General features: G+C 43.6%; 1 protein-coding gene across 3 annotated transcripts in view; it reads right to left on the bottom strand.

The window, feature by feature from the left end:
* Window positions 1–17,475, bottom strand: part of WDR27 (WD repeat domain 27) — a 252,852-nt gene that overhangs the window by 107,793 nt on the left and 127,584 nt on the right. For 2 of the 3 annotated variants that reach the window (XM_019549918.1, XM_019549919.1), the window contains one exon: window positions 10,315–10,417. The exons of the other annotated variant lie outside the window; for it this stretch is intronic. In XM_019549918.1, coding sequence (XP_019405463.1) covers window positions 10,315–10,417 — 103 coding nt within the window. The remainder of the gene's footprint in view (window positions 1–10,314; window positions 10,418–17,475) is intronic. 3 annotated transcript variants of the gene reach the window in all.

Below are 17,475 nucleotides of genomic sequence, written 5' to 3'. Positions count from 1 at the left end.
GACTTGAATACGTCCAACCCCTCCAGAAGCTCCCCAACTAAATCCTCGCTAACCCGTGGCCCAGGTGTGCCTCCCCTGGGGCCCGAGGGGGGCCCAGCAGGGAGGTGGCTGTTCTGGTCCCTACTTAGGAAGACAGAGGCAAAGAAATTGTTAGACATGTTAGCTTTGCCGCCTGCTGTGACGACCAAGTTTCCCATGGCGTTCTGCAAGGGCCCCACATTACCCGGGACCTTCTTTTTACCCCCTACGTATTTAAAAAAGGACTTCTTATTGTCCTTTGAGGCATATTTTTCATTTAATATATCAATAGATGTGCCTGACCTTTACAGGCAAACAGAAAGTACACAGTAAGGGATCCTGGTTTTCTCCGATAAGAAATCACACATTGTCTAACGAAAAATTGCAAATTCTCTGACAAAAATCCCAAAATCCATTCTTGAAATTAAAAGCCCCCCTGCACCACCCCCCACCCTGCTGGTGCCCCTCACACACACCCCCAATGCCTCCCCCAGCCCTGCTGGTGCCTCTCACTGTCCCTAGAGCCCCCACAAAACTACTGGTGCCCCTCACAACAGCCCCTCCCCACCCTACTCATACCTCTTGCCACCCCTGCCCAGAGCCCCCAACTTCCAGGCCTCCTGGAGGGGGCCCCCAGCTTCCAGGGTTATGGAGCCAGGGCCCCAAGTCTGCAGCTTCCTGCCCCCAATAGCAGGCAGCTGCAGCAGAAGCAGCATGGAGCTAGCTTCCCCCACTGCTGCCGCCTGCTCAGGTGGGGCCAGGGCCGGTTCCTGGCTCCTCCTCCAGCCCTGCCAATGCCCCCCCAGCCCTGCCAGAGGGATCCCTGAATGGCATTCAAGTTGCCATTTAAATAGAGTTCAACACACATTACAAGTAGAAAAATTTTCTAGTAAAACAGAAATGTTTTGTTTACCAATTTCCAATGTAATAAAAGATAAAAATAAGACCTAAATAAATGTTAAGCTATATAATGGCTTAAATAAATGTGCATAGAAGCACTGTGGCCTCTTGATTAGTAAAAATGTGTTTCAAGGTTAATGTAAAGCTATATTTATCATCATGTTTTAACATTTATTAACCAATGAGAGAACCAAATAAGAATAGGTTTTTATTTAAGAAACTAAAACAAGGATAAATGTAGAACTAAATAAAAAATTACTGAAATCAAGTTTTCCTTAATGCTGATTTAAAAACAGTGATATAAATTAATCCAAACTGTTACATACACAGGGTGCATTTACACAAAACACTTTTGCCATAGCAGCAAGCTACTGCATCCTAGCTCATTGCTACAGTGATGTAGCATCGCCAGGCACAAACCATGACGGCAATGCTACTGCACAGTAGCAGCTAAAAATAACCATTAGGGAACGGAACTTACTTAAGCAAGTACTAAATGACTGCACAATAACAACTGTGCAGTCTGCCACATGTGTAGACATGCCCATGAGTAGCAAATAATAGGCTTTTTGTGGCAATCTATATGAAAATAGACACTACCTGCAGGGTGAAAAGAGAGTTTAAGCACATAGAGTCAACAGTGTGGAGCTAAAATTATATTTGCTGCCATCACCATTTTTGGAAAATTTAACAGGAGGGAATAAGCTAAATGGAAAAAATGAGTGAGAGCCAACAGTGAAGGAAAGGCACCGAGAGGTGTAGGTCAAAAGAGAATAGCAATGAATGTTGAATGAAGATATTGTGAGGAAAGAGGAGAGAAAAGATGGTGCATAAGGATATCACACACTCCCTCCACCCCTCTCCAACCCCTAACAGAGACAGAAAGTATTGCCTCTGTGTAGTGCTTCCTTGAACTATACAGATATCCAAGCTAGCTTTGCACAACCTTCTTCTGGAAGTAGAAGAGAACAGTTGCTTTAGTAATGTTCTGCACTCAGCTAATTAGCCTTGCTGCTCTGGCCCCCAAAGCAGTATAGCATAACTAACTTGGTACTTCTGCACAGCAGTTTCTTGTGTTGTGTAGGTTTCAGTACACAAGCTACCTTGTTCAGCAATATCTCAGGGCATCTCTATTTGGTACTGTATTGTGTTGTACAGACATAACTTAGTGACTTGCCAAGACTCAGGAAATTTTTGATAGAGCAGGAGATCACCTAGATTCTCACTGCCCAGGTTACTGCTCTAACCAGTTGGATCCATCATTCTTGTCAGAAGGACATTTCAGGAAATTGGTGAAGTACAAGCTCTCATCACTCTACTGCAGCTAAAAGTAGGTTTCCCAGGTTGAATAAAGCATTAAAAGTGTTCCTTATGGAAAACGTGAAATCCAATACAATTAGTTAATATAACTGAAAATGAATTTTAAATTATTCTAAGTTGTAGAGTTCTTGCAGTATGTATTTTTAGAACCAAAATACAATTACCATATGGTTTAGTTAAGAAGACTATGAATTTAGCAGTCAGGCAGCATTGCATTATTTGACAGAGTCACTATAAACAAGTAGAAGTACATAAAAAACCTGTACTTTGCGGTGAAAGAACATATCAAAATATAAATTTTTTAGTTCTACTAAAAGGCAACGGTATAGCAAACATGATACTGCATGGAACAGTAAGAAACATGTTACCAGCTTCCAATCATGAGAACTACAGTTGGGCATATGCATTTGTACCCTCCAGGCCTCAAACATCCGGGCGACCAGTAGAGGGCGTCCTGCGATCTCTTGTAGGGCCGTGGGCTGATGTCTATCCCCGAGTGGCTGCCCCCCCAACCTATCATGCCATGACTGAGTGTTACACCACTGGGGGGGGGCCAGCCACCCAGAATTCGGTTGCAGCGCAGTGACCGCCTGGAGGTAGTCTGTGGGGCTCCACCTCCCCTACACCCCAACCTCACGCCAACCTCTGGCAGGTTATCAGGTTTTCTTGGCCATACCCCGAATGATGTTTGTCTTCCCCAGGGACCCACTGGCTCACGTGTCCCTCACCACACTCTAGGACCTGCCTCCCAAGGCGAGCAACTCAAACTGAAGTAGGGCTACAGAAAAACGAGCCCTCCTGGCTTGGACAGTCCCCACCTGGGACTCCAAACTTCGCCCTACGCTCCCCCAAAGATGGAGGCTCAAAAAAAAATATGGTGCAGTGTCCTATGTATATCACCTCGCCCCGTCTCTCAACCCCTCCAAAAAAGGGGAAACTAAAGAAAAGTAAAACCAATGAAAACCTAGCATGAGAGGACCTGACCAGTCCTTTTGCCCTACTCTTATGCTAGGGCAACTGTCGAGCCTTCATGCCCCCTGACCCTGCTGCAGTCTGGCCCATCGGGGTCAATGTAGACCATGGCCCTTCACTCCCGGGTCGTAACAGCTCTCCCTCCGCCCTATATGACATGAGCTGTTGTCACCCTTCTCCCCTGTAGGGAGCATCCCTTTCCTGTTATCCTGGGGTGTCTCCCTCTGTATTTGGCCACTCCTCGGGCTGTGAGCTGGCACCCAGCCTCTGACTGGGCTATACCTCAGTCTCCCTCGCTGCCCTGCTCCATCTCCAGCTGGCAGGGAAACTTCCCTTGCCTTCTGTGTCCCTCCGGTGCTCCCACCTCTGTCAGCGAGGAAAGCCTCCTCCGGCTCTGCAGTCCCTCTGTTGACCCTGCCTCTGTCGGTGCCGGGAGTCTCTTTCAGCTCTTCTGTTTCTTCAGGACTCCATCCCTCATTGTGGCAGAGAGTTCCTGCCAGCTCTCTCCCCTTCCAAGCACTCTGGGCAGCACCCAGTTGCAGAGACCTCTCCGTCCCTGCTCCGCCCTTCTCACCATCTTCTCCGGAAGTTTGTTTTATCCTCCCTGGCCAGTGATTGCTGGTGACGTCACTGGCCGGCTTCAGCTGGACAAAAGAGCGGCTTATGATCAGCGTGGATTTCCTGTCTCCCTCCAGCTGTGTTGCAGGACCTATTGCTGCCAGTAAGTGATCTCTTTAAGTTATTTTTATACCTTTTTTCTTTCCGTCATGTGTTCCCCACCCCAGGGGGTCCCCGTTTACTGACTGGGGTTCTTTCTCCCCTTTTCTCCCAGGACAGCATTATAAATATCTTCTAGCACCTCACTAAAATGTGTAGGTAAATAGCACTATTGCTCTATAAAAATAGCAACTCCAGAAATCACAGACTTTTATGTATAGTTTCTTGAAAACTGACATATTTTATGTCATACCAAAGGCAGGATTTTAGGTAATGTCTGGTTATGACTCTCAAAGCCAGACTACCACTAAGTGGCCATAAGAAGTGCATTATATGGATGAAGGCATGATGCCTGAAGATACCAGAAACAGAGGTAATGCCGTCCCTTCCACCCCACCCATCACCATAATCCTTCAACCAAAAGCCCAATCAGGAAGGAGTGGGGATCACAAAGGGAACTGGAATTTCACCCTTTGTGTGGGCATGAATATCCATGCTACCAAACTACATTTTAGGACTGAGGCCAAGTTGTGCCCCTTAAACTCTACAGTTCAAAGACAGCTAGGAAAGTCAAATCTAAGTACAATTAAAGACTTAAATCTCAATTTCTGCATTCCCTTCTATTTCTGGAAACTTGGAATTTACTCAGGCACCCTGAAGGTATTCAAAGAAAAAATTAAGAGAAATTAATTATACATGAAACTAAGAGAAACAATCAGCTATCTAATATTAAATACAGTACAAGAACATGAAGCCTGAACACATGTGCACTCAAAAAAAACAAAAAAACCCCAGCTTTTCACAAGCTCTGGATATTTTTCTTTCAGAAACTTTGGGGCAGAAATTGTCTGTTTGTGCAAATATCTTTGTAAGTAATCCCACAAAATGGAACCTTCATCTTCATTGTAGTTTCAGTCTTACATAGTTAATACTATGGTTTAGCAACTCCCAACAGTCTGTTTGTTAATGGTCTGAAGGCAAAAATACAATCATATCCATTAATTTCATTAAAAATATTAATCATATGCACCGATTACCATAAAAGTAAAGCTTATTTTAAATGTAATGTGGGAATCGATGTGACAAATGTTAAGACTCACAATGCTCTACTTATAAGCAGTGAAAGGAATTCTGGCCAAACTCAAGATCAGTTTGCTGTAGGTACCAGGTGAGGGCACATATTTGTTGTTATAAGGACTGATGTGGGAGCTAATTCCACCCTAATTCCCAACTGATGTCTCATGCCTGGAAGTATACATTGTGAAAGGAATCCTCACACCCTCGCTAGGACCTGCTGTATGTACAAATTCAGAGGAACCCTCTTTAATCAAGTATGTCAAAAAGAAACAGGGCTGTTGTTTAAACAAAACAGAGATGTGATAAAACATACTTCATAAGTAGGGGAATAGGAGTATGGCATTTGGGGCTCTCTGTTTACAACATATTTCAGTGATCTGTTCCTGTACCCTGCTGAAATATGGTTTTAATTTTATTTTAATCAATGTAGCCAACACATACGCTTCTTCCCTGTCAAGCTCTTCATATATTGTGGGTTACAAAGAAATTTAAGATTAATGCTGCTGAATTATATTCCAGTAGTGTCTCTCGGCTCCAAATGTAAACAACAAATATATGGCCTGAAACAAGATTCAAATATTGTGCTTGATTAATAGACCCAGAGATTACTTAAATGTATTATGCAAGCTTCCTCTTTCCAACAAGAGACCAATAGTGATGCATCTTTGTTTTTCTAGCACTGGATTTTGGAAACAAATCTTGAAACATTTAAGCACAGAATACAGATTAAGCTGTAATTCAGGAAGGCTGCCTGGATGCTGTTTGGTTGACAATATAACCAGAACACCAATTGTTGTTTCATTTTTCTTTAAAGAGAAACTTAATAGTGTATCCAGTTTGAAAATTTTAAAGAAAGTCTTTCTGAAAGAAACAAAAAAAATAAAATGCTGTCTTAAGAGACAGAACTGTTGAAAGTCTTTCATTGGAATTGGTCAACAAAAAAAGATGAATGATATCTAAAGCCATAAAATGCAGTACTAATATCTAAAATTGCAGGACTCAGTTGAGTCCAAGTATAACAAAGTAGTATAGTTTTATTGACAACAGACAAAGAACTTGAGTGTTTTCATACATTCATCCCAAATTATTTTCAGTTTAAGGACAAATGATCTCAGCAAGTTTATACTGGTATGTGACATATTAAAAATTAGACTGTTTATATGCCACCAGCCTATGAATCATGGTGATTAACAATGCAAGATCCAGCAAGCAAGAGTTGGAAGATTAAGGAATAAAACACACATTAAACCTAGATACAAATCCTACAGGGTGCAGGGGGAGATGGTCCTTTAACAACTGATACAATAATTCAGGGCTTTCCAATATCAAAACGCACTTGAGAAAACATGCCTATGCCACTTCCTAGGATTTGAAGTTGCAAGTCCACTTAAATAATGAAGAATGGTACCATACTGACAAAATATAAGACATGATTTTTCCTTTATCAGCACAAGGGAAAAAGCCCTTTATCTTACATTAGTACACAAGGAACACATTATCTGAACTGCTACTAAAAGCAACATGTGTTCAGTAATGAAAACCATCTATGAAGCTAATTAAATGCATCCAACACTAAGCATGACTATTAAACACATGACCCACAATTTTTTTTTTTTTAAAGAAAATTTTTTCGTGTTTCAAGCCAAATCAGTTCCAAATCTGTGAATCATTCAAGAACCAAATGTGACCCTACTACCTGCAAACATCCTTGACCCCCACCTGGGGTTTCAGATGCTTCCAAATCATTTGGTGGGCATTCTACATGCCCAGAAGGCTTGGGGTTCAAATACCCGCAAGTTTAGCTTGCTCTCAGCCTTATGGCCACAGAAACAAGTTAAGGAAAACTCTCCCATTTCCGTAAAGTGGGCATAAAACCAAGGCCCTCCCACTGAAAATGAAAGTGGGAAGTTAACTATACATTACCTCCACCCAGGAAGTGATTATTCCCAACAACTAGGAAAACTGCCTTAGTGGTTACGGTATTTCCCCTATTGATAGGAACCTACTACAAAAGATAAGTTAGTACAGCCCATTAACAAGCATGCCAAAAAACCCATCCAAATAAAATTTAGGGCAATGCCTATTAAGCGCAGTCCCCCACAACACCAACATTTTTCAAGTCACAGTGAGCTACTACACTGCATTCTCTTTGACTTGTTTACTCTAATAACAGAGCTGCACCTTTCTTTCCCATTGCCAATGATTCCTGTTTCTTCACTAGCCTTAAAGTGTCTGGCAAACACCACCATATTGGGCACCAAGCAATTCACCCAGAATGCCTCTGCTACCCCTCTCTCAGCTTGTTGCATTTGATTAGTATGGCCCTCCCCACCACGAGGAAGAGCTGGACCGGGTTGCACTGCACCTCATCTGCATATACATTTTTGGAGAATCCCAGGACTCATGACAAGAAAACTTGGTTCCAGTCATGAGTCAGGGGAGGGGAGAAACTTAGCACATGGGCCCTTTTGGGGAAGGGGGTGGTAACCTGGAGTACACACACATACTAATGATCAGTGCTGAGCTGTGGGTCCACCATGGTTTGAAATGCTGTTGACTCTGCTGGGGCCCAGCACAATTAACTATATGGTAAATAAGGGGCCTCTGAGCTTTAGACTAACAGGACTGAGAAAAAATGGACAGAGATAGGGGAGAGATGACAGGAAAAGGGTACATGGACATGCAAGACCATGAGTACATGGTGTAGATGTTGTGATGGGAGTGTGTATGATGTAATTGCAATGATGTGCTTTGGACTGTCAAATGAGCCATAGTAGCCATGGGGCAAGTTGGCAGAAGTACTGTAATATTTATATACACACACACATATATGTATGCTTGTATTTTTGCCAAAAAAGTTTATACTATATATAAGTACGTGCCAAAGACCTACTTAAACTTGCGTTTATGGAGTACCTGTGCTAAAACTTGCAGCAGTTTCAAAAAAGATAAAATGCATCAATTCTGTGTGAACTAAGTCTATGGGTACTATATGCAAAATGCTACAGCTTTGTTGATTTCAAGGTCATTGTTTTCAAATTTGCTCCTTACTTCCATCTTCTCAGGGAGAGCAGGTCTGATAGTAGAGAGAGGAGAGAAGGAGTTGCACTGGGAAGAAGATGTGGGGAGGAGGAGCAGAGGGCAAAGGGGTTACCTGATCCCCCAGACTTATTTTTCCTGCTGCAGCAGTGGGAAGGGGACAGAAACTTCCCATAATTTGATTCTATACCTGGAAAATTGTATCAAATTTCTAAATTTTACATATATAGAATCTAATTATTGGGGAGTTATCTTATAATCAGGGTCGTCTTATATTCAAGTAAATACAGTAAATAGGAGCATCAGATGAAGGCAGCAAGCTAAGCACTTATAGGTCCCTGATTCTTTGTCCAGACTCAGATACAAGTTATAGCAGTCCAGGAGCCATACTAGAGTGTGATAGCTGGCATTGTCCCCTCAGCCCCTGCCAAAAGATCATAAATCAGCCAAGGTGACTGCAACAGCTCACCCATAGTACTTCCTTGATCCTAGAACTATGCAGAGAGAGGCAGAAAATGGCATTCCCAAGCAAGATATTTAGGGCAAATAGGGTAGTCTTACAAGTTGTTTCTGTATTACTTTTACACTAAATGTGGGTCTTAGTAAATAGCCACAACTAATTTTTAAATATCATAAATACATCAGGACCACAGAATTGAAAACAACCATTTACCTGATTTTTTTAAAACAAAATTAAAAATGTATCTTCTGAAAATGGATTTCACTTCAAAGAGTGTTTTGAAAAGTAGATTGCCAACTATCTGAAAAATGGATTTTATAATGGAAATGACAACAGAACCTTTACTACTGCAACACTTCCAAGCTTCTATGCCAATAACATCTCTCTCCTTCATGAAGTTCTGGAGTCAGGATTTCAAGACTTAACTACTACAGCAGACTCAATTGCCTCTGAATTTGAGGTGGATGTGTGGAAATCCTACTTCATATCCCTAAAGAGATAAATATAAAGAGTTTAAAGGAAAGAAAAATAGATTTCCTACCTATATGTTCTGGAGAGACATATGTTTACTTGGAAACTGATTTCCTGTGGTGCTGAGTGCCCAGAGTTCCAGGTCTTACAGAATATCAAAAGCTGGCAAGCCCTGTACCCTCTAGGGAATTTTTAAAGAAATGGAGTAAAAGCGCTGCTATCATGAATAGAGGCAAAAGCACAGAAGCAATGAAGAGGGTACTCTACCCAAGCTTATCATATTTAAATACTTATAAAAACAATACTTGGCTGTATTTCAAGACTGCTAAATACACATTTAACAGAAGAATTCAGCACTGTCTGTAGCGTCTGATGTTACCTGCCACTGAAAGGAATGAAACCATCTCTTAATGAGGGTATTTTGTTTCTTCAAGGTTCTACTATCATGATGCTTTTCTAAAGGAATCCAATTATAATGGAATACTTTTTCATTTTACATTTAGGTGACTGGTTAATGTTTAGTCAAGCAATAAAAACTGTTACCTAGCCTTGGTAAATAATTCTGCAGAAGGGATTATACTAATCAGATAGAGATTTGGGTACTGCTTAACATTTGGCACTTCTACCACCCGGTGCTGCTGGCACTGACAATTCAAAGCAGAGGCATAGCAGCACAGCTCCTCACCCAGGGCAGGCACATGGCACCCAGGGCAGCACTGGTTCCTGCCACACTGACTGCGGCAGTGCAATCAGCCAGTGCTGTGGCAATGGCTGCTTTTGTGCCTCCCACACATGCATGCCTCAGGCACCCATCGCTGTTATGCTATTGACTCAGAGTCATACATTGCACTCACTAACTGAAGTCTGCTTAAAATTGTTCTGAGTTCCATTTGGTTAGATTTCCAGGAAAAAACATGGAATGTGAAATACCTAAAGGAAAATGATTCATATTCCTGTTAAAAAGTGGGCTGTATCAAATGCAATTGTGAACATATACATACCTACCATCAAGATTCAAATATTTTGTTACATTTAAATGCACTCAGTTGCTCAGGTTCCAAACCATGCCCACTATATACATAAATACGATTAGGAAGTTCATTCCAAAGGCACTCAATGTGCTGCAACTATTCCAAACAGAACACTTAGCAAAGTTCCAAGGCGGCCCAAATGGGAGCTCATGTGCAAACAAAATCTGAAGACCAAACTGGTAACAGCAAAAAGAACTGGACATAATTTTGTCAGCTTTTTAAGGCCTAGCAACAATGCAAAAAAAAAAGGCAGGTTTGTGCATAAAAGAAGTATCATTGGCCAAAAAAAGTTGATAAAGTATTACATACACATTTATCTTCTGATCCACTGGCAATGAATCGTCCACAGGGAGAGATTGCAATTCCACATGGGTGGCAGCGATTAGTATGTCCTTCAAAACGACGCTCACACCTTCAGTAAAATGAAAAGAAACCCAATTAATGTTGACTGAATAGCAGCTCTCCAAACCATCTTGAGAGCTGACAGTTGTAATAATTAATTTTTGTGAAGGTTCACTGAATTCTGATCAATATCAGAATCTATCCAGACAAGGCTCAAGGTTAAGTTTCGAATACCACTGAGGCAGGAACATTTTGATAAGACTTTGATTAAAGGAAAGCAATGATCTACTGAAAATAAGAGTAAAAACTTTAGGAGTTAGAATGCAAAGTTGTAAAGTATGTTCCTTGATATTTTTTCTCCTAGGAAGTAACATCCATAAATTTCAATTTGTGATAACCTGTGATAGATTGTTTTGGCCTCAGCATACAAACTAATTTGCTTTTCAAAAGCAGTGCTTAAATTTTACACTGATGGTGACTGTGAGGGAGTGGGGCCTAGGAGCGGCCGTGAACTCCCTAGCGCCCCCTACCGTCACTCATGGTGGACTCAGCACCCTCAGAATCTCACCCGCCACGACTTTGATAATAAATAGGTTTGTATGGGAGGCTGCCTTTATCCCCGAGCAGACGGGGTGTGTGTGTTCCTACCCCTACTCCACCTGGGGTACCTCTGGGCACCCTTGCCTTAAGGGCTATGCATGCCTCCAAACCTCCCCTTTAGCACGCCCCAAGCCTCGCAGCTGTTCCGTGAGACGTTGTACGGTCCCCTGCCCCTCGGGTGCTCTCCCTCTGGCACCCTGGGCTCAACACCTGCCTGGCGCCTCTGGGCCTGTGTCCCTATGCCCTGTCTGGTGCCTCTGGGTCTGTGTCCCCACCAGTGCCCCTAGCCTGGCGCCCATGGGCTTTTCTCGCCCAGGTACTCTTTCCACGCCTCACCCCCTCAGGGCCTTTTGCCCACCTCTGGGCTTTCTCGCCCCTCTCGGGGTCTTTTGCCGTGCCTCTCACCCCCTCTCGGGGTCTTTTGCCGTGCCTCTCACCCCCTCTCGGGGTCTTTTGCCGCGCTCTCCACGGCCGTTGCCCCCCTTCTGGGCCTACGCTGTGCTCTTCGCATGCGCTCGCCGCCCTTCCGGGGCCTCGCCCTCTCTGGGGCCTATGCAGCGCTCTTCACGCTTGGGGCTCAGGTGGCCGCAGCCATGCCTGGCCCCTTGACCCTTCTCTGGGTCCTTTGCCCCACTGGGCAAAACACCGCCCTTACGGGCTGGGGTCCAACCCCGTACACCACGCCACTCCAGCACCAACAGTTGTGCCCCACTGGCACTGTGCCCCTGCTGGGCACCGGGAACCCCCAAGCTGCTGGGGAGCTCCCGTGAGGCCTCCTCACTCCCCTACATGGTCCTCCGATGTAACTATAACACAAGCCAAGCCCAAACGGCTGTAACAAAACCAACAAAGAGCCTTCCCGCTCGTAATGCAAACTCCCAGCCCCAGCAGGGCTTCCACCCTACCTCCTTTCAGGGTTCTCTCCTCCCTAGCATCATTGCGGCCGGTCAGCAAGGTAAGGCTACAATCACCAACTCTGGCCGCTCAGCTCAGCCACAGAGCTCCTGCTCCTGTGGCTGCCGGAAGGGAACTGCTAGTCAGGCTCCAGCCTGAGCTGTTTATAAAGGCCCGCCCCTGCCCCCTTCTGGCCACATGACCTGCCTGGTTGCCCCAGCAACTGGCAGCTGGGCTGCCCCGGTGATTGGCAGCTCACCTTACCTCATTCTCAGGCACAGAGCACCCCAGTGCCTCCGTGACAGTGACGAAAGCTACACAAGGTTCCAAATTAATTGAAGCCAAGAAGGGCTGGACTGAGTTAGCAGGTGTTTTGTTTTCCCTTTGGGCTACTCCCTCACAGCAACTTCTAAAACAGTGATGAGCAACCATTTTGATCTACTGCCAGCCTGCTCTGTCTACAGTTGTGCAGGAAGGAAAAAGTACTCCTTCTGAATAGTTCAGATACTTTCAAAAGCAAAATAATGGGAAAGAACAGAGCCACTACCATTATCCCTTGGCCCATACCATATTGGATGGGGAAATAAAGGATTGGCATAAACGAACCTAATTAAAATTTCTACTCATTCATTTTCATTTAGAATACAAACACTCAAGACGCATGGAGGAGACTTCTACTTGACAACACTCTTATCATCCAACTTCTAGAAGCCAGAGGCCTCACACCCTCAAGCTCCACCAGAACAAGACATGGCCCCCTCCAGGTTGCCCACCAGATAAATGTTCCATCATACCATTGCTCCATGCACCCCTCTTCTCCCAACACTGCACTGCATGCCCACAATGGAACAATTTCAAGAGAGGAATGGAGAGTACCCTCCTCTATCCTAACATATGCCTACTGCTAGGGACACTCTCCTAGAAGATGTATATTTGAATACACTCTCCACCACCCCACCCCATAACTGACGAGGGCACTGAACAAAGTCTCTTCCTTCTTAGACAACTGGTCTAACAACTAGATTATATAAAAGCCGGGCACTTCCTCCTGTTTCAGTCTACCATAAGAGGAAAGTAAACCCAACCACACTTTGCAAGAGGCCCTGTCCAGATGGTATTTAAGTATGCTCAGAGTACACTTCCTTGTTTGGATCCCTCAGATGACAGGAACCATACTGTCTACTTTATGAATTACAATGAGATTAGGCCAGAGCTAGGCCAGATGCTCAGTCCAAGGAAGTGATGGAGATGTGAGGAAACAGAACTGCAGGTACTGAGGGACCTTTCAGGACAAACAGGCAGGATGCCTCTTGAGTTGAGGTGAATCTAAGGGGAAGAAGTCAAGTAGCATGGAATAGGATTATACTTAAAATGTCTAATAGAAGAGAAAGGGTCTTGCTCCTTGATGATTCTATGGACTTGTTATATTGCACATGCTTAAAAACCAACAGATAAAGCAAAAGTAAGTGAGCTTGAAATCGCTCCAGTACAATCGTATTTATTGACGGTACTCCAACAGTCTAGTCATACTGATGACGATTTAAACAGTATACTGCTAAATTTGTGTGTCTACTATCCCATTATGTAGTCACTGATTATACCACATAATTTGGCAGCAATAAGGGACTAACTGGTACACAGCTATGACCTTTGTGTCCAATGGGCAGCTTTCACCCCAAAGTCCTGCCTGTATCTGTGGTAGAGTTTGTCTCTATCATTCTAAGTGTCGTCAATCTCTGGAGCTCATCACCTAAGCATTTTTTTTCCCTTTATTATTCTATCTTTTACACCAAGACAGTTTTAGCATCTTGGCTAATGAGCTGAAGTCCACTGCGACATCTTGCTGGCCTCTCCCACATGTCCGTGATCTCACCTGACACAACTTGTTGTTACGAGAGAAAATAGACTGCTGGGGCATGGGGGCCTTGATGCTTTGACTCTTGCAATTTGTCTTAGTGTACTGAGGGCTCCACCAACCCCTACACCCTTGCCCGTTCCACTGGGTGGTAATTCAGTCATCTCCACAATCTGCCTTTGAGCAGTACAAAATGCTCCTTGGGTCTCTAGGTCTGGTCAATCAATATCCCTGATGGGCCCAGTTGCGTCTCACCTGGCTTGAACCTGGCACAGACCTGCCATTAATCCTAGCCAGTACTTTTCCTGGCCTATTGCGCTTGCAACTATCTGGGGTGACTTTCCTCTCACCCTAACAAAAAGGAAAACAAAAACAAACTGGCATTTTTTCTGCCCTTATATTCCCAACTTTGTGGTAGTCTTTTTCTTCAGCCCTGCTATTAGGGTCTTTACAGTACCTTCTAACTTCTCTCCGAGGTTTCCTTCAGAGTTCTCGCCCCTGGCAGCTCCCTCCACAGAAGTGCTTCCTTTAAACCTGGTCTCCCTTGCTTCCTCAGTGCCGCCAGCTCTCCCTGCCATCTCACTGCCTGAGTCAGTCACTTCCGGTTTCCTGTGTCCCCCTTTTTCCTGCCCCACATCTCCTTTTATCCTGGAGTTCTGGCCGACTTGTCCTCCCCTCCTGAAACACCGGGTGAAGAAGGAGCCCTGCGGAGTTTTTTGCAATACAGGTGGGGCCATTTTACTTCTCTAGGGCTCTTCTCTCTCCTCACATTTTGTATAAATTCATGACCTTTCATAGAATTCAGATTAATATAGAATACTGTCATAGGATCAAAGGAAAGTAAGTCTTGAAGGCACTTCACAGTTTCTTGTAGTCCAGGATCCTGCTCAAGGCTAGGTTGTCCCCAGCTAAACCCTCCCAGCAGTGTCTATCCAACCTGCTCTAGAAAATTCACAGTTCCACAGTTTTTCTGGGTAGCAGGTTCCAGTGCTTGACACCCACATAGTCAGAAAGTTCCTCCTAATCTCCAAACTAGATTTCCCCTGCTGGTAGCCCTAGTCCTGTCCTTTAAGGCCACAGAGAAAATCCCATCTTCATTCCCTCTATAATCATCCTTCAGGTATTTGAAGGCTGTTATCAAATCTACTCTCAGTCTTCTCTTATCCAGACTGAATATCCCTAGTTCTTCCAGCCCTACCTTACAAGTCTTGCTTCTCTGGTCCCTAACAATTTTTGCTGCTATTCACTGGACTCTTTCCAATTTGTCTATGTCCTTCTTGAAGTGTGGGGGCCAAAACTGAACACAGTACTCCAAGTGAGGCCTCATCAGTGCCAAACAGATTCCATAGGCACTGGGGCTGGAAGGGACCTCATGAAATCATTGGGTCTGGCCCCTCCCCGCCCAAAGGGCAGGAAGTCAGATGAGATCACCCAGCAAGATAAGCATCCAAGCATTTCTCAAAAGGTATCCAGAGTAGGTGCTTGCACTACTTCTGGGGGGAGTCTATTCCAGACTCTGGAGATTCAGACGGTAACAAAGTGTTTCCTTTTGTCCAGCCTAAAACAGTCTTTCAGCAGTTTGTAACCATAAGACTTCATCTTCCCAGGGGGTGCTCTACTGAACAAATGTTCTCCTAGTTCCTGATGCACACCCCTTATATACTTACAGGCTACCACCACGTCACCCCAGAGCCTTCGCTTCTCTGTGCTGAAGAGTCCCATGCTTCTCAGCCTCGCCTCATAAGACCTGTTCTCTTGACCTCTCATCACACACATGGCTCTCCTCTGGACTCTCTCAAGCTTTTCCACATCCTTTCTAAAGTGTGGAGCGCAGAATTGGATGCAGTACTCCAGCTGCAGCCTCACTAAGGTTGAGCCCAATAAGAATGAGAGACAAGTGTCATAAACCTTGCTAAAGTCAAGGTCTACTACATCTAAGGAACCTGCCACCTTACCATAGAAGGAAATTAGGTTGTTCAGGCATGACTTGCTCTTGCTCCATACTGGCAGTTCCTGATTACCTTGTTCTTCACTAGGTGCTTCACCGTAGGATCTTTGAGAACCTTCTCCATGACCTATCCAGGTATTGAAGACACGCTGACTGGTCTGTAATCCCCCAGATCCTCCTTCTTCCCTTTCGTATAGATGTGCCATCTATTTGCCCTTTTTTCATTATTTAGGATCTCACCTATTCTCAAAAGAGAATACCTAACAGCTCTGAAATTACCTCAGCCAATTCCTTCAGGACCCTAGGATGCATCCCATCTGGCCCTGCTGACTTGAAAGCATCTAGTTTCTCCGAGTAATCTCTAATGGGTTCTTCTGCTGTTCTAGGCTGTTTGTCTCCTTCCCCATCTTTGCTGCCACCTGAGCTTGTCATCTGCTAGTTGCTCCAATTTGTAAAGATTGAAGTAAAAAGGCATTAAATACTTCTGCCTTCTCTGCATCATTTGTAACTAAATTAACTTCTGCATTCTTTAAAGGGACCTATGGTTTCTTTGGTCTTTCTCTTGCTTTTGAAATACTTATAGAATCCCTTTTCATTGCCTTTCATGTCCCATGCCAGGTGCATTTCAAATCATGACTTGGTCTTCCTAATTTTCTTTCTGAATAATTTTGGCCTTCCTAATTTTTCTCTGTGTGAGATACTCTTATACTCTTCTCTAATACTATGACAAGGTTTCCATTTTTATAGGATTCCTTTTTTTTTTAAACATAGTTCAGAGGTGGTTTGTTCTTCACTGTGGGACTGAATGCATCCAAGATTTGCTTAATGCCATTGCTTCCTATTAAAAGTTTTACAGGACAGTGTAATTCTAATGAACTGTGGGGTGTGATTCCTTGAGTAGGCTATGCACTAGAATAGATGGATGCATTCTCCATTCCTCTGTCATAACTGTCCCACTGTGGCAAAGAAGATTCATGTGGCGAGAGACAGAGAGCGAGCAAGAGCAAGCCTGTTGCTGAAGCATAGTGATTATGATGCTCTCCTGGTTTGTCCCATCTGCCAAGATTATTTCTACTTTTTAATCCAATGGCTGGTTAACTTAAAGATAAACAGGAGCAAACATGCAGGTGCTGAGGTTCTTGGCTTTCCAATCTCAGAGTGTGAGTAGATAAAATAATTATAGCTGATCATGCAGAGCAAATGAACTGTTTTTGTACAAGGGTGGCTTATTTAAAAAAAGAATTTAATATTTCAGTATTAGAAGACTGTTGAACTACAAGTAGATTCCCAACATAAACAGTCTTATTAACCCTGGGGGGTTTTTGTCATCCTTATAAAAATAAGTATCAATTAACAAGGAAGGAGTAGTGTTTGAGCATTTTATTTTCAATAAATCTGTTCCCATGTAGCAGTAGTAGTTTGTTTACAGCTTTCACTAAAATGGGCAATAAAATGATATATAATAATAAAATGATATGAAGTATTAGTTGTGCTAAGAGCATAAAATACAATCACATATTCTAACAATTTAAACATAATTAAAACAGAGCACAATATATGATAATGCAAGGAAATACAGATAAAATTAAATAATATGCAACAATAAAGTAAACCAGCGCAATAAGAAAAAAAACCCACAAAACAATACCACTCCCAAATGGTAAAAATATTTATATATTCTAATCATGCATTCATACACACCAGACGGCAAAGCTAACATGTTTAATGATTTCTTTGCCTCCGTCTTCCTAAGTAGGGACCAGAACAGCCACCTCCCTGCTGGGCCCCCGGGGGAGGCACACCTGGGCCACGGGTTAGCGAGGATTTAGTT

This window comes from Crocodylus porosus, unplaced genomic scaffold (genome assembly GCF_001723895.1).
Source record: "Crocodylus porosus isolate Cpor-Errol unplaced genomic scaffold, CroPor_comp1, whole genome shotgun sequence".
NCBI lineage: Eukaryota > Metazoa > Chordata > Crocodylia > Crocodylidae > Crocodylus > Crocodylus porosus.
The sequence above is the reverse complement of the archived record's forward strand: the minus strand, read 5'-3'. Positions and strand labels throughout refer to the sequence as shown.